Source organism: Dendropsophus ebraccatus, chromosome 12 (assembly GCF_027789765.1).
Source record: "Dendropsophus ebraccatus isolate aDenEbr1 chromosome 12, aDenEbr1.pat, whole genome shotgun sequence".
In the NCBI taxonomy this organism is placed as follows: domain Eukaryota; kingdom Metazoa; phylum Chordata; class Amphibia; order Anura; family Hylidae; genus Dendropsophus; species Dendropsophus ebraccatus.
The window spans coordinates 69,448,023-69,470,740 of record NC_091465.1 but is presented as its reverse complement, the minus strand read 5'-3'; the positions used below and the strand labels follow the sequence as shown (position 1 = coordinate 69,470,740).

Genomic DNA, 22,718 nt, shown 5'->3' with positions numbered 1-22,718 from the left:
TAACATGACAGACCATGAAAAGAAAAGGTAAGACACAGTATTTTAACAAAATGTAGCAATTTTATTATATACCCTGAGACACAGATCCTGAACAGTTTATATTTTACATGCCTGCATTTAAAAGGTATAATTTCTATAAAAACAGCGCCACCCTTGTCTTCAGGTTGTATGTTGTTTTACAACTTGATTTCATTCACTTCAATGGAAATGAGCCGCAATACCCCATCCAAACTGAAGACAAGAGTGGCGCTGTTTTTTTTCTAATCCTGGATAAAGTTTCTGAAATGTAAAAGCTTATCTGTGGGTTCTATGGGCTGGATGGAATGTACATGAATACAATTCCAGAATGACAGTGAAGACTGACACATTATACTGTATAATAGTGCAGGCAATACATGCCGTTCTGGGTTTGTGGAAAGTTTGATAGTGATGGGTGCAGTCATGGAGGCCATCAGTCACTGCTATTACCCAAATGCTGTCATCATTTTCTGTACAGAATATAAAGCTAACACCACTTTGGCTGTCCAGGCATGATGGGAGTTGTAGTTTTGCAACAATTGGAGAGCCGAAGGTTCCCTACCCCTGGTCTAAAGCATCTAGTGACCTTAGAGAGTGCATGCAGGAGGAGCGAAGCCCCCCTTCTAGAGCCAAACATACAGTCTTCTCCGTGATACTAGTAATGCAAGCAGATTATCAGTGTGTTCCATTAGGAATCTGTGAAGAATTTTGTTTTTAATTAAACTCACAGAACAGCCAAGGTACAAGAAGAGAAAATGTTCCAGGGTTTATGAAGTGCCTGCATTTAGGGGACATATTTGAGCGATCTCAACAGCCTGAGCGCCCGCCAAGAAATGACATCATTGGCACGGGTGCAATGTCAAGTAGACGTAAGGTGTCATTCAGTCTGCGCTAACTTCTGTAATGGAGGGTCAGTCCCGGTAATGGATATAATCACTTCCACATTTCTAATGATTGTGATTATTCACAATTTGGACAATTGTATTTATTAAACAATAGAAACAATGAGCATTAGAAATATAAAAAGAAAATAATCAAGTTTTTCAAATCAACAGTGCCACCATGTGGCGAGAGTATGCAATTACAGAGCTTTGATTTCTTGTTTGTTTTTGTTTTTTTTTATTCGCTGTCATAGATAAAAGCAGCTTGGAGTCTGGAGTGGCTTTGTCCTCTACAACATGTAAACTAAATTATTAAAGCTTCTTTTGCTCGGGTGACGACTGGTCCCAGATCATTGTAGAAGCTGTAACTCAGCCCTCTGAGAATTGCTCGTACATAGCTTTTAGATCTGGATCTTTGAAATCTGGCACAAAATTGATTTTAATAATTTCGCTAAAACCTTCGCTCAGGGACGGAGCCACGTATTTACTTCTGCATGGGAATAAAAGAAATAGGGAAAATAATGAGATTGTAATAATAAGTGGTTTTTTTTTTTTTTTGTTAATTAAAAACATAAGTAGAAGTCCACATTTTATTACAATTTAGAGGTCCAAGATTGTGGGCTAGTAGGGCAGTGTTCACGTCACACAGTGCAGCTTCCTAGCAGTACTGCATCATTTTGGTGAAAATGCAGCAGTATCGCAACAGTACTACAATGAAACGGCAACGTGTGTGAACACAGCCTTGATCACAATAAATCAAAGCGCTGACTTTTATTGGTTTCATTCCGGCAGGCCCCCCTGGCTGCCATGACAGATGAATGGCACCCTGCAATTTTTTTTTTTTTGGGGGGGGGGGGGGGTTGGCAGCCGGCATAAGACTTCTAACTAGCTAGATCACTGGTGCCAAACTCAGACCCTCCAGCTATTACAAAGCTACAATTCCCATCATGCCTGGGCAGCCAAAGCTAAAGCATGATAGAAATTGTAGTTTTGACACCCCTGGTCTAGATGCCGTTGACCCTACTGACCGCTACTGCAGTTATCTCAGATTTCGGCCACTGATAGCACGTGTCAGCTGCAGTTAGTGGCTGATACACACACCACATATAGACCTTAGAGCTTCTGAGCCCCCTCCATACTTCCTGACCTAACCTCTACATCAAATGTCAGTAAGGCTGGGTTCACACTATAATTCTGAAAAAAATGGATGCATTTGTGTGCATCCGTTTTGATCCATTTTTCCATTGACTTCCATTGACTAAATTTTTTTTTAATGTACACAAACACGTAGTCAACCTCAGTTTTGTCTACATAAAAAAAAAAAAAACAGATCCATTTTGATCCGTTTTTGTTTTTATAATGGAAAAACTGATCTTTTTTGCAAAAAAAAAAAACATGAAAAAAAAACCATAAAAACGTAGTAAATGGTAAGGCTGGGTTCACACTACGTTTTTGCAATCCTTTGTTTTTTGCAAAAAACGTATGGAAAAAAACGTATGCAACTGTGTGCATCCATTTTTCCATTGACTTCAATAAAAAAAAACAAAAAAAACAGATCACAACTAACTAGTTTTTTTTACGGACACAAAAACGTGGTCGACCACGTTTTTATGTCCGTCAAAAAAAAACTCATCCGTTTTGATCGGTTTCTTTTTATAATAGAAGTCAATGGAAAAATAGATGCACACAATTTTTGCAAAAAATGGATTGCAAAAACGTAGTGTGAACCAAGCCCGAGGGTGAAAGCTGTTTTTTTCTTTTTTTTAATAACAGCGCCCCTCCTGTCCATGGGCCAAGTCTTGTAATGCAGCTCAGTCTCATATGAAGCAACATAGAACTTCTACCATTGCTGTTGTGACTACAGTCAGTAACTTACTTGTAGCTATTGAGGACCATGTCGTTTACTGAAACATGTCCTTTACTGGTCATCTCCCGGAACTGTGAACAAGTAGAAGGATTATTGTGTAGAGTCAGAAGCTACGGACATGGTATCTGGGGAACATATACGCATTGACACCTACCCGATTGTTGTGCTTAGCCACTTCAAGAGGCGCTGTGAAGAGGAAGCAGCGGACCGGGACGCCTGCCTTCTGTGCACAGCTGATATACCTGACATATTATAGGAGGAGATCACATTACTTAGGGGTAATAAACTGACAATATACATACAGATAATTCCATTTATGATGCTTGTAACATTACTATTATCGTGACATGTCTGCTTTACGTAAATACTTGAACAATGAGAACTCTATTATGCTTCCTAGCATTATTTATATATATATATATATATATATATATATATATATATATATATATATATATACATACACACACACACACTGACAACCAGACGTTCCCTTTGTCAGTACATGTGTCCCTACACTCATAGCAGGGAATTTTATTTTATCCCCAGTATATTCAAATATTTCAAGGAGGAATAACAGTAAGTCTAAGATACTAGAATTGTTATACAGTGGTACCTTGGTTTAAGAGTAACTTGGATTAAGAGCGCTTTGCAAGAAGAGATCATAGTTTTTCAAAATTGTAACTTGGTGTAAGAGCATTGCTTTGGTTTAAGAGCTTCCTGTACCAGGTGGGATCGGGAGTGGGGGAGGGACATGGTCTGCATAGTGTGTCCTACAGCCCTGTACTCTGATCCAGGAAGTCTCCCTCACCTTCCAAATCATAGCAGATTCACTTCCGGCTGGGGCTTACATCCGGGGACAAGACTGTTGAGGTAATCTCTCCATAACTGCAACCCCCTCATTCCCGGGACAGAGAGTGCTGCATGTATGTTCCCACATACATCCTGCTCATTCCCTCATGCTCCCTGCAGTCTCTGTCAGCCCTTGTGTTTTCTATCATCTCCATTCAGCTATACACACTGCTGCTATAATGTGCCTGCACTTACACTCAGCTATGCACACTGCTACTATAATGTGCCTGCACTCACACTCAGATATACACACTGCTGCTATAATGTGTCTGCACTCACACTCAGATATACACACTGCTGCTATAATGTGTCTGCATTTTCACTCAGCCATTCACACTGCTGTAAAATCTCTGTCACTGTCCTCCTACACAGCTCTGTGATTCTCACTTCCTGATTGGTCCATGCTGAACACACCCCCTTCCCCACTGCTGTCATGTGACCACACAGACCTCTGACAGCAGCCCTGCTTCTCTAGTCTATCCTGTTGTACTACGCTCCTGCATTATAGGGATCTGCAGCTCCATCCTGTATCTACAAACTGCTGCTGTGTTATCAGGATTATGCACGGACTATACATTATACTCCACATGCTGATTGCTATACTGTACAGTGACTTATAACAGATTTAGCTGTTTTTGAATGTTCGTTTTATTTGTTTTACATGTTATTCAGAATAATAAATCATTATTTTTGGGGTGTGGAACCAATTGTCTGCATTTCAATGATTACTTATGGAAAAATTTGCTTTGATATAAGAGTGGATTTGGATTACAAGTACGGTCCTGGAACAAATTATGCTCGCAGTCCAAGGCACAACTGTATATATATCCCAATCCCATACTGACCGGCTGCGGGACTCCACGTCAGGGTTGGTATTATCCACTATTATACTCTTGCCGTTTCTCAGAGCTTCCTCACAGGCAGCAACGCACTTCTGCCATGTTCCAAGTGTGTCCTATAACAAAGGCATACCACTTCAGGATTTTGGAAACATCCCTGTATGACTTACTACTACTAGGAGAACACTGGGAGAAGCGTTACCATCTACTTACCCTGTTGGCGTATGCATAACCTTTCGTCACCAGGTGTTTTTTAATAAATGTGGATTTTCCAGCTAGAAGAAGAACAAACAAACATAAAAATCTTCTTTAAGGTGCCCATGTATGTTCCTAGCATAATAAAATAAACATATAATGACATATCCCAGCAATAAAGGGTTGGTTTGGTCCAGTCCCTGGGAATAATAATGAAGCAGAGGCAGCACTGACAGCTACAACCCCTTGGTTGTTTTCTCTGCACAGCGCCACCCTGACCACCTGGTTGTTTAGGGAACTGCAGCTCCATTCACTTGAATAGGACCACACTTTTTCAATGGAACTTGAGAGTCTAGAACCCTGCTGATTGCATCACAAGATCAGAGCATGAAAGCAGAGCCATGTATCTGTACAATGGCACATTGACTAGATCAGGAAATGCATAAATCCAGACTCTCTGTAATTGTGCGGCAAGAGGGAATTTCAGCATTACTGTCTCAATTAAGTCTGTCAATATTTCATGAAATATCATTTGCTCGTTGTATACCTCATAGCTGGCAGGCGGCCCAGAACGTGTCTCCATTATTAAGATGGAATTACATCACAGGCCCACTATGCGGGAGCTTGGCCTCTGATATCATATTATATGACATCATTGTGTCCTCAAGCTTCGCTACACAGCAGACATCCATCCATGCTAGGCGATGGTAGCAAATATATATATGTATGGCAGTATATGCCCCCGCTTACATGCTGGAAGTGACATTTGGAGCAAGCAGCTGAATACATACATAGATTTTATATATATATATATATATATATATATATATATATATATATATATATATATATACACACACACACACACACACACACACACACACACACAATAAATATAATACCTGCAGGAAAGCCGACAGTCACTACTACTTCTAGAGAAGGTGAGACCAGGGAGGCAGATGGAGGGTCATAGAGCTGACCATTGGGATCCAGAGCTTTCTGTTGGTATAAAAGTTGATTGTGACTAGCATACAGAGCAGATATGGAATTACCTCCAAGTATATGGTTTATGCCTCCTGTTCAGATTCCTAGCTAGACATACAATGGCTGCCACCAGCATGGGAAGTGATTCTACACAGTACGACAATGAAAAGTGAGGTAATGTTACTGTCATTTAAAAAAAAAAAAAAAAGTCACAACTTTTGATGAGTATAGGCAGGAGAAAAGCTCAGAAGCACAGGAGAGGAGCTCACTGACTATCAGCTATACTCATGCGGCTCTTGGCACTGAGATACAAAACTTTTGACAAGTTCAAAGCTTGTTTTTTTAAACTCTTTAATAGGTGTTCTCCCAATGAACAGTCAAACTGTACTAAAACAACTGGATGGAATGTAGCATTTGTGGGGTTCCATCCCTGGAGGAGGACTTTGGGGCACCTCTCCAATACACTAGTAGACTTGTTACAGTCTCATTTTTGGAATCCACAGAGCTCTCAGAGCAGATTTGATCACATAGCAAATTTATCAGCAGTGTCAATTTAAAAGTCTGACACGTCAAAAGTTTTGATTGGTCGCAGACTAAACTGATAACAAGAAGGAGTGGGAAGAAGCACTGAACTGAGCACTTCTCTCCTTGCTCTCTGTGCATTCAACCAACACAGTCCCATACACTGTAAATCTGTCTTGGTCACATGGCATAGAGCTGGGAGAGAACTCACTTAGCAATCTCTTCTTTAAGCCCTTTATTTACGCTCTGAACACCTAGACCCCCACTGATTAGAACTTTGGACTGGTCTCTATGACATGTCAAAAGTTTGTTTTTTTTTCCCCTTTAAAATCTCTTGTTAAAATGATCGTCACCCGATGATCAGCTGATTGATGCTGGTCTGGATGGTCTGAATCCTGAGTTTTGTCTGACTATACAGTTATAATACATCTGAAACGTAGTATTCCATACTGTCAATGTGAATACGTTATAAATCATGGACAGGCCACTTATGGCAGAGGAGAAGCCCCACACAGTATTGTATTGATATGTTCTCCTAGTATAAGCCATGCTTATGTCATGTAGAGAGGTCATGTGTGTTATACAAGAGGAGACGGCCAACGTAAAATCACATCTCCATGGGTTTTATCACAGATAGTGCTGGGGAATGACCACAGATTCTACCGTATGTAGTGCAAAGCGTATATTGCCTTTCTGCTTTATGGTCACACTTACAGGATTAAAGGTAGGCAGATTGAACGTAGCTTTCTTCCAGCCTAGGAAATACTCCTCCGGAGTGTAGAACTGTATGCCAATGTTCACTGCAAACTGAAGAACGACATTACGAGTTACTGTCTTCAGGTTTACAAGGTACAGTAGGCAAATACCATTACCACTATATCTCCATCACTATCATTACATCTCTAGTCCCTAAAAGTGGAAAGTTGTCCCATTAGTTACATCCAAATAGGACTGACTAAAGGTTAGGACTGTAGCATTAAAGGGGTTGTGCACCAACATTTTTTTAAATCAACTGGTGCCAGAGATTTGTACTTTACTTCTAATAAAAAATCTCAAGTGTTCCAGTACTTATCAGCTGCTGTATGTCCTTTAGGCAGTGGTGTATTCTCTCCAGTCTGACACAGTGCTCTCTGCTGCCACCTCTGTCCAGAAACTGTCCAGAGCAGTAGCAAATCCCCATAGAAAACATTACCTGCTCTCAGATTGGAGAGAATACACCACTTCCTGCAGGACAGACAGCAGCTGATAAGTACTGGAAGACTTGAGATTTTTTTTTATAGAAGTAAATTACAAATCTCTGGCACCAGTTGATTTTTTGGTGACCTTACCCTGTATATTGCACAGTAAAAGCAATTAAAGGGGTTTTTCATAGCCAGGGGATCTATGTGATTGGGGCTGGGAGGGGTCACACTGCTTACCAGGCGGTCACTGCAGGAAAAATCCTTCTTCTTACGGTCAGGAGCCCAGTTTGCAGGTCTTCCAGCAGCATCTGAAACATAACATATAGGCACTAAAGTACTATTCCCACCATATTAAGTGTGATGGTATGATTTGTTGGTGGCCCTGATGCTTTAACCCCATCGATGAAGAGAATAAATGGGATGCAGTGCTTATTCTTTCTTTCCCTGGTCACCTGTTGTGCAGAGAACTGCAGTGCAGCTCTATTCAAGTCAACGGGGCCAGTTGTAGTTCCCTGCACAGCTGGGTGAGAAAAATGACAGATGCATTGCTGCATTAGTTTTACATCTCCTTCAGTCTTAAGACCAATGGGAGTTCTGGAAGTCAGATCCCTGCTGATCATAATATTCCATTACTTAAAGGGAACCATTCACCCCGTGGCCCCCGGCAGAAACTGACATACAGTGACATAAAGGTCAATATACTTACCACATCGCTCCCGATCCCGTCCCGAAGCCCGTTGTTGACACGGAGAAATCGACGATTCTTCTTCTCGCGCCCATTATGGTAATGAGCGCCGCCGGGTCCGAAGTCCAGCCTTCTCCCCGCCTCCGACACTTGATTGACGCCAGGTCCTCTTCCTCCTCGTCTTCTTTCTTCTCGCCGGATCCCGCGCAGGCGCCGTGACAGTCGTTTTCGGCGCATGCGCAGTTCACAATTGAAGCCGCTCCGCAGCTTCACTGTTTACTGCGCGTGCGCCGATTTGCTCGAACACCGTATCCTGTTTACCGCGCAGGCGCAGAAGAGGTGACGAGACCATCACAGCGGCGCCTGCGTGGGAATTCGGCAGAAGACTGAAGACGTCAATCAAGTTCCAGGAGGCGTGGATGGGCGGCGACGAGAAGAGGACCTCATGAATAAGTTGGACTCGTCCGTCGTTTCCTATGGACGTTTGACTCATCTCAGCTCATTACCATAATGGGCGGGAGAAGAAGAATCGGCGATTTCTCCGTGTCAACAACGGGATCCGGGACGGGACCGGGAGCGATGTGGTAAGTATATTGACCTTTATGTCACTGTATGTCAGTTTCTGCCGGGGGCCACGGGGTGAATGGTTCCCTTTAAAGGGTACCTATCATTTTGTTCCCGCAGCAGGATACCCTTTAAAAATCCTAGCAAGTTCGTAGTCCGCTCCTAAATTAAGCCATGTATCAATCTGCCAGAGATGCCATAGACTTGCATAGTATGTTTATTGTAACCCAAGTCTAAGGCACTTCTTGCAGTTCCGCACACCACACATTTTAGGAGCAGGCCACGAATTTAAAAAAAGGAAATAACCCTAATAATAAAAAGTGTTTAATCATGGGTACAGCTTATTTTCATTTGTAGACAATTAAAGTTAAAGTGACACTGTCACCTCCTTTTTGCATTCTGACATCTCTACACAGGTGTTTAAGGGTAAACTTAGCGGTTTTCATACCTTATTTTATATCATACGTCATGGTGCAGATTGTGTTAAGAGGGGGGCCTCGCAGCATTAGCTCCACTTAGCCCCGCCCCCAACGCCACAGTTGGCCCCGCCCCCTCGCCGGCCATTGGAACAGCCTGGCCGAAAGGTCTAGACCCCACCCCCTTTACGCTGGCTAACCAATGGGTATCAAGGGGGCGGAGCCAACAGTGTCATTGTGGGTGGGGCTAAGTGGTGCTAATGTCGTGAGGCCACGCCCACTTAATACATTATGCAGTTGATAAAAGGACACTTTTTACTTGAACAAACACCATGACGTATGATATGAAAACCGCTAAATTTCCCCTTTACACCTGTGTAGAGATGTCAGAATGCGCAAAGGGGGTGACAGTGTCACTTTAAAGAAGAAGTCCGGCACTGCAATGCTTTTTTGAAAAGGTAGTGGCAGGAGGGAAAATAATAACCACCACTACTCACCTGTCCCCGTGCCTGTCCAGAGTCGGGTTCTTGTTCTCAGCCGATGTCACAACCCAGCTGATCGAAAGCCCGCTCACCGTCAGGGGTGGCATGCCGCTCCAGTCACTGATTGGCTGATGGACAGCCGGGTAAGGCTCTGACGTCATCACAACCTGGGGCAAAATAATTTCTGGCAGGGGTCCTGAGGAAGGTCAGGTGGCGCATTGCGGGCATGCAGAGAGTTAAGTACTGCGTGACTATGTTCCCCCTTGACAGTTTTTAAAATAACCAGATTTCTCCATAGTGGGTGGCGCTCCCTTTATTATCGAGAACAGCACTGCGGCAATAAATGTGTCATATTCATATATATATACATACACACACACACACACTTACATACATACACACACACACACACACACACAGACCCCAGGCATCTGATCTACAAATATAACTGCATCATGGTGATCACATTACCAGTAGTCCATGGCTAGCATTACCAAATTGCTACTGAAGTATATGACCCAATAAAGGTCCTCCACCATGCAGTACACTCTCATAGGCCTAGACTCCGTATAGCACTGATCCTTACCTCCTACATATACACAGTCCTCCTTGTTCACTTTAATCCCATCATTAGCCTAGGGAAAAAAAAAAAGAAAATTAGTCACACTGACAGAATTATATTAATAGACGTCACTGTTATAGCCACATCACTGCTATTTTATAACTTTTCCTTTTCTGTAACTTACTTATATGATCATGTGTATATTACTGTATTGTACCTGAGAGCATGAAGCACTGACATGTCTGAGCTGTCACCAGGAACTTCCCAAAAACACAATGAAATGAGAAGACAGGGTGTGTATGGACGGGCCTCACCTTTTCACACAGGTAATCCCACATGCCAGTGACAGGTTTGCGGTAGATACCTGCACCGGTGGCCACAAAGATCTGCAATAAAATACAATGTTTCTTACCAAGCAATCATACTTAGGAATGAGGTTTACATGAGGCTAATCCTTATATAAAAAACTAGGAAGAGTAGCCTTAAAGTGTTACTGTCATTTTTGTTGAATGTCACATAGACATGTCAAAGGTTTGGATGGGTTGGTGTCTGGGTGTTAGGACCACCAATGATTGTTAAAAGGAAACAACCAGCAGGTTGGACGCATCTAAGGGTGGTATTCAACGGGGCGATTATCGTTTAAAAAATCGTTTAGTGTAATAGCAGACAACGATTAAACAAGCAACGAGAAATCGTTGATAGAATTTGGAGCTATTTTTATAGTTGATTGTTTGCAAATCGTTCACATGTAATGATTACGGTTACGGTAGTAACGAACACGGTAGTGACGACAGGACGGCCGTAAGAGCAATCATAAGTAACGATCATCCTTCCGTGTAATTGGGTGAACGATTTCGGTCATTTGAGATCGTTTATCGTTGAAAAATCGCTGGAATAGTGCCCTAACTTGCTAATATGTCTCTACTGTGCATGGGGCACTGAGATTGAAGTTATGTCTTTTACCTTTATCCTCTGCACAGTTCTTGATAAATTTGTAGTTTATTCTTTATGCAAATGAGGCAGTTTGGTGCACTATGGGCGGGGCTTCAACCCTCACCGGCCCATGCCTTCTAATGGATATTGGGGTGGCTCTCTGCAGACACGTTACTCTAGTGCTGGATAAAAATTCATTAGAATTGGCAGGCCGGCCGGGGTGGAGTGCTGCAGAAAGGGTGATAGTACCCCCCAAAGTTAGAAAAACCACCTAATTTGCACAGGGAATAAACTCCACATTTTGCAAAAATGGTGCATAGAATCGAGTTAAGAAACTTATCCGCAGCACCACTTGCGCTATAGAGACATATCCTGCTGATAATTTCCCTTTAAGATATTAATGATCTAGTCTTAGAATAAGCCATGGTTTGAAAATCTCCTGAAATGTTGCCAGGCAAACATAAAGCCTGTAAATCCTGCTGTCCCCTGCACCCATACAGCGTCTGACAGTTCCATACACACACACATACAGTATTATATATATATATATATATATATATATATATATATATATATATATATATATATATATATATATATACACACACACACACACACACACACACACAATCATACAAGAAAACCCGTTAGTCAGGTTTTTGGGGTGGGGAGCAGGTGTAGGGATTGGGGTACATGACTGTTTTCTTTGTGTTACATATTTTATTTTATTTGTGTTTGCTTATTTTATAGTTTTGCCCAAGGGATTACCTGTCGCTTTCAAAAACCTTTGGCAGGGCATAGGTAGATGTCAAGTTTGGCTTCCCAGGCATGATTTGAATTGTAGTTTTGCAACAGTTGGAGGGTGAAGGTTCCCCATCCCTGCATTAGGATATATGAATGAAATGGAGGGTGGTGGCCTATACCATAGACCATGATCTATGAGTCAGGGTAGCTCACCCTCTGGAGGACCCTGAGTAATGCCTTATACCTCCTGAACTGACACTGTTGGGAAACTTAAAGTGACACTGTCACCCCCTATTTGCATTTTGACTGCTCTCCACAGGTGTAAAGGGTAAATGTTACAGCTTTCATTACTTATTTTTATATCACACCTCATGGTGCTTGTTCTGGTAAAAAGTTGTTTTTATCACCTGTGGATTGGTATTTGTGGGCAGGGCCTCACACCCTATGTGCCACATCGCTCGACCCCTAGTGCCACTTGGCCCCGCCCCATTCGTGATGTCATCACCACATAGGCCCCGCCCACTCAGCAGCCATTGGAAGGGCCAGCCTAAAGCTCTAGGCCCCATCCCGTAGATTGGCCCACACCAATGGCCGCTGAGGGGGCGGAGCCTATGCAATGATGCCATCATGAATGGGGCGGGGCTAAGTGGTGCTAGGGGCGGAGCAATGTGGCACATAGGCCGCGATGCCCCACCCACATATACCAATCCACAGGTGATAAAAACTTCTTTTTACCAGAACAAGCATCATGAGGTGTGATATAAAATAAGTAATGAAAGCTGTAATGTTTACCCTTTACACCTGTGGAGAGCAGTCAAAATGCAAAAAGGGGGTGACAGTGTCACTTTAACACTTGCTGCCTATGCCAGCTCCTACTATGCCATCAGATCATCAAGGGACCATCTGTATACACCAATGTTATCCAAAGGGGCTACATAAACACTAACCTGAACAGGTATTCCCAACTGATCCACAATAGCTTCTGCTTTGGCTTTGAAAACTTCAGGTCTTAGCTTGCCACGGCTAATTCCCATCTGATTTGTTATGAAGACCACCTGAAAAAAGACAAGCGATAAATGCTCTGTGCGATTTTTTATTTTTATTTTTTTAAATCCTATGGTCAATAGGTGCGGTATACCACTGGCAGGCAATACAATGGTATATGTCACCAGGATTTTCTGTGGGAATCCTCTGGCATATACCAGTGAGCAGATGTGAACCGGGTGTAACTCACCTTATAGCCTTCTGCCAAAATTGCTTTTAACTTTTTGGGAATTTCGGGATATAAAATTCTGCAAGAGAAAAAAATATATATATTTCTATACTCAAAGGAGTGATTAAAGAGGACCCGACCCCCAGCTAGATCCCCTTATAGTTACCGCATGTCGCTGAGTCCCGCTGCCGGAGCCGGTCCCGGGACAGAGATATCCCGGTGAGAAGCCGGCACGCGCGCTGTGGAGATGTGTCCGGCGTCCATAGAGAATGAATGGCGCCGGCTTCTCACCGGGATATCTCTGTCCCGGGACCGGCTCCGGCAGCGGGACTCGGCGACATGCAGTAACTATAAGGGGATCTAACTGGGGGTCGGGAGCCTGTCACCCCGGCGCGGGGGGTGACAGGTCCTCTTTAAAAATGATAATGATAAATGATATATATATATATATAATGAGAATGATGCCAGAAATCTTTACTATAATCATTTACATAATTACAGAAAATAATATAATAGTTTGTAATAATGCAGGATCTGTGTTAGTCAAAAAAGATCAAGATGAGCCCTGTAAGTAAACCTAATCACACTATGGTATATGCTAGCAAGAAGATGTGCCAATGTATACCATGGCGGATCTGTGCCAGGTCCATTCTGAACATATCTTTAGTGTGTGTAGGTGACTGTGCTTTTGAGTGTGGCAATAAAAAAAAAATATGCATGCTTTTTGTAAATGGACTTAAAGGGGTTGTTCACCAAAAAATAATAATAAAACATTTCAAATTAACTGGTGCCAGAGATTTGTAATTAACTTCTATTAAAAAAAATCTCCAGTCTTTCAGTACTTATCATATTCTGTATGACCTGCAGGAAGTGGTGTATTCTTTCCAGTCTGGCACAGTGCTCTCTGCAGCAAATCCCCATAGAAAACATCTCCTGCTCTCCAGACTGGAAAGAATTGAGCACGACATACAAGAATTGAGCAAGACATACAGCAGCTGGTAAGTACTGGAAGACTTAAAGAGTCACTGTCGTATTTTTTTTTTTTTTTTTTTGCAGAAATCAATAGTCCAGGCGATTTTAAGAAACTTTGTAATTGGGTTTATTAGCCAAATCTGCCATTATCTGCATGTAAAAAGCCTTTTCCCAGGTCCCCCCTCCTTCCTCTTTTCCATCCACTGCAAAAAATCTGAAAATTGTGACTTGTTGCATGAGTCGTACCCTGTCTGTTCTAGGGAGAGGGGAGGGGGGAGGAGGAAGGAGGGAGTTAGCCGGCAGCAGAAAGCAGATAACACAGGATTACAGGCAGGGAGCTGAGTGACAGCTGTAATCAGAGCTCAGAGAGGTCAGTGGTGACTGTCCCAGGAGATATCTTTGTTGTCCTGTTTTGGTCTTTTCTTTAGCTCTCTCCATAGGAGAACAACGAAGACAGGGGGGAGAGCTTCAAACTGCTTTTTCATGATAAAAATGCATTTTTTGGCTAATAAACCTAATTACAAAGTTTCTTAAAATCGCCTGGACTATTGATTTCTGCAAAAAAAAAATTCACGACAGTGACACTTTAAGGTTTTTTAATAGAAGTAAATTACAAATCTCTAGCACAAGTTCATTTGAAAGAAAAAAAAAATATGGTGAACAATGCCTTTAACCTGGTGACTGTTGGTAAGAGAATGGGACCACTGCAGTATACAATGCTAGTATGACTATGTACACCACATTCTTGTGCCCTTTCCTAGTGTGAACCCAGCCTAAGAAGGTATCAATGAAATCCCCCCCTTACCTCCAGTCATCTGCATTGGTTGGGAAGACCCTCCCTGACTTTGTGGTTATAATCGTTCCATCAATGTCAAACGCAGCAATCTATAAGGTAAGGAACACAGTGACTGACAGCCCATAAGCTGGGTAATGCAATCACGGCTGGCAGGGCATAATATAGCCAGTCTCCATAGCAGCATATAAAAGCGGGCAATGGCTGATTACAACTGATTGATGGTCTGCTACATCCATCTCATACTACCTCCCATGTAGGCAGCAGCTTTGTCCTGTGTGAATAGTGCAGATAAACAAAGGGCTGCGCAGGTTGATGATTAAGGGTACAAACCCACTTGACGTATTCGCTGTGTGAATCAGTCTTAAAAATAAGCAGGCAAAACGCAGGTTGGCTTTATATGATTGTTCTGCGTTAAAATACGCAATTGCGTATTTTTGAAGTGTGAAGCTACATGCGTTTTTCGCACAGGTTGTTAACAACTGATGCTTTGCTAACAACAAGCTTCACGCTTCAAAAATACGCAATTGCGTATTTTAACGCAGAACAATTGTATAAAGCCAACCTGCGCTTTGCCTGCTTATTTTTAAGACTGATTCACGCAGCAAGTACGTCAAGTGGGTTTGTACCCTAACAACCTGTGCGAAAAACGCATGTAGCTTCACGCTTCAAAAATACGCAATTGCGTATTTTAACAACTGATGCTTTGCTAACAACAAGCTTCACGCTTCAAAAATACGCAATTGCGTATTTTAACGCAGAACAATCGTATAAAGCCAACCTGCGTTTTGCCTGCTTATTTTTAAGACTGATTCATGCAGCAAATACGTCAAGTGGGTTTGTACCCTAACACCTTAATGGTGACTTCTTACAGACACACTTATGGTGGGGCCATTCAAACGTTACTGGGATGTCTGAGCCACAATGTATTTATTAACAGAGAGAAGTGATGCAATGGTATAGAGGTACGACATGATGGCATACAATACCAATGCGCCCCATTGTCCAAAGTGCCAGAGAACTCCAGCCATGAGAATAAAGCTGGGTTCACACTGCGTTTTTAGCATACGTTTAACCCCTAGACGACCCTGGACGTAGGGTTACGTCATGGAAGTCTGTCCCCAGACGACCCATGACGTAACCTTACGTCCTGGGTGTTTTTCCCGCTATGAAGCGCGCTCAGGAGCGGAGCGCGCTTCATAGCAGGTGGGGGCCGGCTGCAATCAGCAGCCGGGACCTCACCGGTAATGACACGCTGCAGCGATCGCGCTGCAGCGATCGCGCTGCCGCGTGTCATTAACCCCTTAAACGCCGCGATCGCGGCGCGACCGCGGCGTTTAGGTGTAAGTGACAGGGGGAGTCCCCTGTCACTTACCGATCGGGACCCCCGCAGTGTGACTGCGGGGGTCCCGATCGTTGAAGCGGACTGCCGGAGGTCTCTCACCTGCCTCCGTGCGGTCCGATCGGCGATCTGCTGCACTAAGCCTGCACAGGCAGGCTCAATGAGCAGATCGCCGATAACACTGGTCAATGCTATGCCTATGGCATAGCATTCATCAGTGTAAAAATCTAAGTATTGTATGTACAAGTCCCCCAAAGGGACTTCAAAAGTGTAAAAAAAAAAAGTTCAAAACACTAACACACTACCCCAAAACCCCTCCCCCAATAAAAGTCTAAATCACCCCCCTTTCCCATTATATAAATAAAACATATAAAAATGAATAAATAGATAAACATATAATATACCGTAGCGTGCGTAATTGTCCGATCTATTAAAATATAACAAGCGTCATTGTGACCGGTAAACGGCGTACACGAAAAGAGGGAAAAAAGTGCGCAGATTACCGATTTTACGTTACATTATATATTAAAAAAAATCAATAAAAAGTGATCAAAACGTCCGATCTTCACAAATATGGTATTAATAAAAACTAGAGATCATGGCGGAAAAAATGACACCCCATACAGCCCCGTAGGTGAAAAAATAAAACCGTTATAAGCGTCACAATAGGCCCATTTTATTAATATTTAATTGCCAAAAAAAAGGATTTCATAAAAAAAAATATATATAACATTAGAGAATCTGTGTAACCTGCATATGGTTGTGTTCAGACTGACCTATAGAATAATAGTGTCATGTCGCTGTTACCATATAGTGCATTACGTAGACACAGGAACCCCCCAAACGTTACCATATTGCATTCTTTCTTACGATTTCACCTATTTATATCTTCATAAATAATATATTTGGGATTCCATCATACATGTTATGGTAAAATGAATGACGCCATTACACATTACAACTATTCCTGTAAAAAACAAGCACTTACATGGCTTGTAGATAGAAAACTGAGAGTGCTAGAGCTCTTAGAAGGGGAGGAGGGAAAAACGGAAACACTAAGATCAAAATTTGCGCTGTCCACTGGGTAATTTAGGGCCTGGTCCTCAAAGGGTTAACGATCAAAACGCATGCACACAAATGCATCCGTTTTTGTAATCCGTTTTTCATCCGTTTTTTTTTTTTTCAACAAACGGATAAAAAAAAACCGATTGCAAAAACGCAGTGTGAACCCAGCCTTACTGTGTCCTGGACATCTATACACTTCAATTAAAAGATTCACAAAGGTCTGAGCTAAGGGACGACCACCACCTACAAACGTCTGACAACAGATAGCGTTCCCCTTTTAAGAACCAGTATTTACTTTAAGTGGGTTTTCCCAGAGATTAAAAGTGTTAATCCAAAGTTAGGCTATGTTCACATTTACTAAAAACAGTGGCCACAGGAACATAATTTTGTCTTATTTAGATTGCAAGCTCTATGCAGTGTACGGCCATCTGAACGACCATACATTGTGTGAAGAGAGAGTGAACAACGGCCGTTGTCCACACTCTAGTGGATGGAAATAACTGAAATGTCAATTATTTCCGTGGCCCTATCTAACAATGGCCGCTGTTCAATACAGTGCGTGAGCAACGGCTGCTGTTCTCATAGCGTTCAATACAGTTAATTATTTTAAGACAAGAATGGTCGTTGTTTTAATAACCAACAATGACCCATCTTAAAAGATACACTGTGTGAACATAGCCTTAAAGTGTACCTAAAGTAATAACAAAAGTGTCAGGGTCAGAGTGTTAAGTAATCCCTGGGATGAGCAGAGAGAGAAACACACAGCTGGGCACTTCTCTCCACTTTCTCTGTGCCTGTGACCTAAATGGTACCATACATTTATCCTGGGAGTCCCTCTCGGTCACATGGTGCAAAGCTGGTAGAGAATGTGCATAGTATGGACTCCTCCCAGCTCATTCTAGCTAGCTAATCTTTACCACAAGGATGGGAAACCTTTGGCCCTCCAGCTGACACATACAGAGGCGATATATTCCTGTATACCTTGGCAGACGGCTGTACACCTTTCTTGTTGAACACTAGAAGCTTGCCATGTTCTTCCCAGGTGTCTTTGCTGCAGACTTTGCCTCTTGGGGTGTCTGCTGGGTCACCGGATGCTTTGATGCTCGTGTGATTCGCTTTGGTTGCCATCTCCTGCAACTCCTTAAGTTTACGGGAAATCTCCTCATCCTCCTCATCCTCGCTGTTTTCTACAGCCTTGGAGGTGGACGCCTGAACCTTCGTTCTCTTGCTGCTTGGCTCCGTTTTACTATCTTCCTTCCGTTTGGTCCTCTTGTTGTTTTCGGATGTGGAGCCACCAAAAAAGTCTTGAATGGTTTTCTTTGGGGAGGCGGCAGCCACCGGCTTTTTGGCCTTGGGTTTCCTGTTGTTTGCACTTTCATCACTGAACACGATGATGTAAGGAAACGAAGAATTCACCATGTGCAAAGTCTGAGTCTCATTCATCAATGTGCTCTCCCCGGCCTTCAGATTGACCTCTCCCACTGAGGTGGGGTTTACACCCAGCTAAAAGAAAGCACATTAGGTCACGGAGGAAACAAACCAAAGAATTATCATTCCAAGAAATACACAAGCCCAATAACCTGCGACATAAGGAGGAAAGATATTTCTAACCCTCTAAACTGTACCTGTCACTTTAAAAAACTCTCTACTTCATGTCAGAAAAGTTTTGATTGGTCGGGGTTTGAGTTCTCAGACCCCAATGGCTAGAATGGACAAGGAGAGAAGCACATGGCTGAGCACTTCTCTCCCCTCTTTCTGTGCACACGACCATAGACTTACACTTGGAGGTGCCGTATTCAGGGGGAAAAAAAAAAAATCACAGAGCTGAATTAGCATTGTAGCCCCTGAATTCTTAGACATCAGACCCCCCACTGATCATAACGTGAGGGGAATACACCTACAGCTATACAGTTCTACACAGGATACAGTGATTTGGCCATCTTGTGAAATTGAGACCGCATTTACAAGTTCTGTGGGCTTCATGGATCATTATGGTGAGAGGAGGTCCGTGAATCCGGTCCGCAGCACATTCTCTGTGCACGGACCACATTCACGGAACGTGTGAATGCAGCCTAAAAGTGACATCTCTTACCTGTGTGACGCGAACGACTTTCTTCTCAAAATTAGCCACAAGCTCCACTAAAAGAAGGAACACCATATTATATTATCAACATTCCAACCTATACCCACCTAGCATCATATAGTTGTATATCTACATTACAACCAATATCCATCTAGCATCATATAGTTATATAGCTACATCCCAACCTATTTCCATGTAGCATCATATATGTACATCCCAACCTATATCCATGCAGCATCATATAGTTATATATCTACATTACAACCTATACCCATCTAGCATCACATAGTTATGTACTTGGTTTAAGAGTAACTTGGATTAAGAGCGCTTTGCAAGAAGAGCTCACAGTTTCTCAAAATTGTAACTTTAAGAGCATTGCTTTGGTTTAAGAGCTCCCTTTACTGGGTGGGAGGGGGAGTGGAGGGACATGGCCTGCATAGCAGGGTCTACAGCACTGTACTCTGACCCAGGACGTCTCCTTCACCTTCCAAATCATATCAAATCCACTTCAGGCTGGGGCTTACATCAGAGGACAGGACTCCTCTTTCCTGCTATAATGTGCCTGCACTCACACTCAGCTATACACACTGCTGCTATAACGTGCCTGCACTTACCCTCAGTCATTCACACTCTGTGATTCTCACTTCCTGATTGGTCCATGTGAGCACACCCCCCCTTCCCCATTGCTGTCATGTGACCACACAGAGCTCTGACAGCAGCCCTGCTTCTGTAGTCTAGCCTGTTGTGCTATGCTACTGCATTATGGGGATCTGCAGCTCCATCCCGTATCTACAAACTGCTGCTGTTTTTTAGGTTCATTCTTTGGATGGAGCAGGGAATCTGCCTGTGCATAGAATAGAGTCTATGACATGGGCGGAGAAGCGGGCGCCCACCACAGTCCGCCGGCGGGTGTGAGCTGCGGAATGGGCGATGGGTTATCCGTCGCCATTCCGTAGTGAGCACGTACCCTAACAGACAAAGTCCAGGCTTCCCCCCCTTTTATATGATAATGGTGTTGGAGGGAAGAGGTGCCTAACCTTGCTGCTTAGAACATTTTCTCTCTGTGATACAGGTCTCAGGTCCTCTTCCCAGGACGACTCCTACTCCATCCGGCAGCTCTATGGGACTGTGTTTGCCATCGACGCTCTGGATGTGGCACTTCATCTCTATGCAGCCCTGAAAGAGGGAGAAGATGTCATAGAGAGGAATCATCAAGGAGTCATCTTACACTGCATAGGGAAGTGCTCTTCCTGCTAACCACCATACTGCACAGTCTTTGTAATATGATCAATGGCTGACAGCAATCCAATGCTTTCTGGAGCTTTCTTCCCACATATGTTTCCCACGGAAAACAGACGTGAAATGCCTGTAACGGACTCTCCCCTGCCTGGGCAGCATCTGTAATTAGATGCTGGGAGCGGGGAAACTGTACAGATATGCGCAGCGCTGTAATGAATCCGCCGCGCGGCTCGGTCATTACAGCGCGGTACATATCTATACAGTTCCCCCACTCCCAACATCTATTTACAGATGCTGCCCAGGCGGGGGAGAGTCCGTTACATGGGAATGCAGCCTTACAGTGTGGAGAGCAGCCCATCAGAGAGAAGAGGGAGAAGACTGAGCTGTAAGTGCTCCTATTCCACAGGCCGATGAGGGCCTGATCAATAATGTAAACGAGTGCCGATCTGCTAGATCGGTACTCGTTTACTGGGCCTATTACGCAGCCTGATAATAGTTAAGCGAGGTCTGCAGGGACATTGTTACTGATGTCCTTGCAGCCCTTGTTTAAACACCATACATTACCTAAGCATGTTGCAGGTCTTCTCCTGCGCTCCTTCTTCCTTCCGATCCCGCGTGCAGAAGCAGCTTCAGAGCGGCCTGTCTGGGCTGACAGACCGCTCAGCCAATCACTGGCCGCGGCGGTCCTGGCCAGTGATTGGCTGTGCGGTCTGTCAGCCCAGACAGGCTGCTGCTGCTGCGCGTGGGATCGGAAGGAAGAAGGAGCGCAGGAGAAGACCTGCAACATGCTTAGGTAATGTATGGTGTTTGTGAAATTGTCGGTCGCTGGCCACGCATTGCTATTCCATGCAGCGATGTGCGGTCGGTGCCTAATGATTTTAGGTTTGAACCTAAATAAACGATCAGCCGAAGACATGATTATTGGTTGATTGTTGTCTCTATTCCACGGAGCGATAATCAGCCGAATCAGGCCGATTATCGCTCCGTGGTATAGTGTCAGTCAGTCAGTGTCAATAATGTGTGGTGTGTCGTGATAGTGTGCGGATGATGGGTGCATAGTGGATGGGTGAGGGGCCCGCTGAGGCCTGCAATAACCAGGAGCCTGCCCCGCGTAAACTCTACAACTTTCTAATAGACTAAACTTTCTTTCAGGCCCTCAACATGTTCAAGATATCAGTGAGTAAGGACAGTCAGTGGATATAGTGGATGAATAGGGTTATAATAAGTGTGTATAATAACTATAAGGGGATCTCCTCAGCCACAGCTCCCAGCATGCCCTCCTCTGCTGCTCCCTCACACTGCAGGACATGTCAGGACTTATCAGTTTCAGCAACTTTCTGTTACACCGCTAGAAACTACAACTCCCAGAATGCACCGGCGCCTGACATATAAGCAGCGTTTACTGCGAGCTCTGTGAGAAGATATCACCAGCCCGACCGGATCCCTCATCCTCCCACAGCCCGATAGATACTGACCGGAGGCGCGATACAGCACACTGCCACCCCGGGTACTGCTTGGTACTTCCGCCTCTCGCCGCTGTGTGGCGCTAAGGTGCAGCATACTAATCGTTCCCGGTACAACGTGGACGACATGAATAGGTTCCGGGGGAGACTGAATTGCACAGCACGGAGGAGCTTATGGCTGTGCGGTCTGCAGCAGGGATCCCAACCTGCGGCTCTTCAGCTGCTGCAGCCTTCTGTCAGGTCATGCTGGGAGATGTAGTTGTAGTTTTGCAACAACTGAAGAGCCACAGATTGAGGAGCACTGATGTACAGTATATATACCATACCCAGTGCATGTTTACTGCTCAGGAGCTGGGGAAAGCTGGGTGGCAGCCTGTGTGTAGAAGGAAATACTCCAGCTGTAACCTAGCCTTCCCAAGAACATATATGGCACCTGACTAAAAGGCTTAAAGGGGTTATTTAGCGCTACAAAAACATGGCCACTTTTCCCCGTCTCCTGTCTTGTCAGGTGTGGTCTGTAATTAAGCTCCATTTACTTTAATGGAACTGAGTTTGAAACCGCACCCAATCTGGAGACGAGAGGGGGAAAAGTGTCCATGTTTTTGTAGCGCTGGATAACCCCTTTAAAGCAGATAAGGTCCTACCTGTAACGCTGCCTGACACGCCACTTTCTTCTCCAGGTTGTCTTGGAAATACACCTTCCAATATCATAGACCGGCAGGTGTATGTCAGCAGCATAGTGTGCAGGCAAAACCGCACCCAGCTGCTATGTCCAATAGCTGTCCCATGTAACGTAACATCAGTAACATCATCAGGCAGCTAC

At 43.8% G+C, this 22,718-nt stretch overlaps 1 protein-coding gene across 3 annotated transcripts; it reads right to left on the bottom strand.

The window, feature by feature from the left end:
• Positions 1-40: 40 nt before the first annotated feature.
• On the bottom strand, positions 41-22,697 carry PNKP (polynucleotide kinase 3'-phosphatase). 3 transcript variants are annotated; one of them, XM_069947831.1, is made up of 17 exons: positions 22,540-22,697; positions 20,231-20,369; positions 19,203-19,249; positions 18,092-18,613; positions 14,716-14,795; positions 12,960-13,017; positions 12,673-12,780; positions 10,363-10,434; positions 10,073-10,121; positions 7,577-7,647; positions 6,873-6,965; positions 5,555-5,651; positions 4,671-4,732; positions 4,464-4,573; positions 2,921-3,008; positions 2,776-2,837; positions 41-1,389 (listed from the first exon to the last, which is right to left on the bottom strand). In XM_069947831.1, exons 2-17 carry the CDS (start codon positions 20,355-20,357, stop codon positions 1,269-1,271), a joined length of 1,767 nt encoding a protein of 588 aa, XP_069803932.1. In that variant the 5' UTR covers positions 20,358-20,369; positions 22,540-22,697; the 3' UTR covers positions 41-1,268. The 3 variants fall into 3 exon arrangements, with proteins under 3 accessions (XP_069803932.1, XP_069803931.1, XP_069803933.1); XM_069947830.1 differs by lacking the exon at positions 22,540-22,697 and adding an exon at positions 21,908-21,981; XM_069947832.1 differs by lacking the exons at positions 19,203-19,249; positions 22,540-22,697 and having other exon boundaries at positions 20,231-20,316.
• Positions 22,698-22,718: the final 21 nt, after the last annotated feature.

What these genes read in the sequence shown, in the direction of transcription:
- PNKP (XM_069947831.1), bottom strand. Translation starts at nt 20,357, where the DNA reads ATGAAGTGCCACATCCAGAGCGTCGATGGCAAACACAGTCCCATAGAG. An exon ending in GGACTGTGTATATGTAGGAG is followed by an intron (nt 7,648 to 10,072) that starts GTAAGGATCAGT and finishes GTTATGTTTCAG; the next exon opens with ATGCTGCTGGAAGACCTGCA. An exon ending in GTTATGCATACGCCAACAGG is followed by an intron (nt 4,574 to 4,670) that starts GTAAGTAGATGG and finishes CCTTTGTTATAG; the next exon opens with GACACACTTGGAACATGGCA.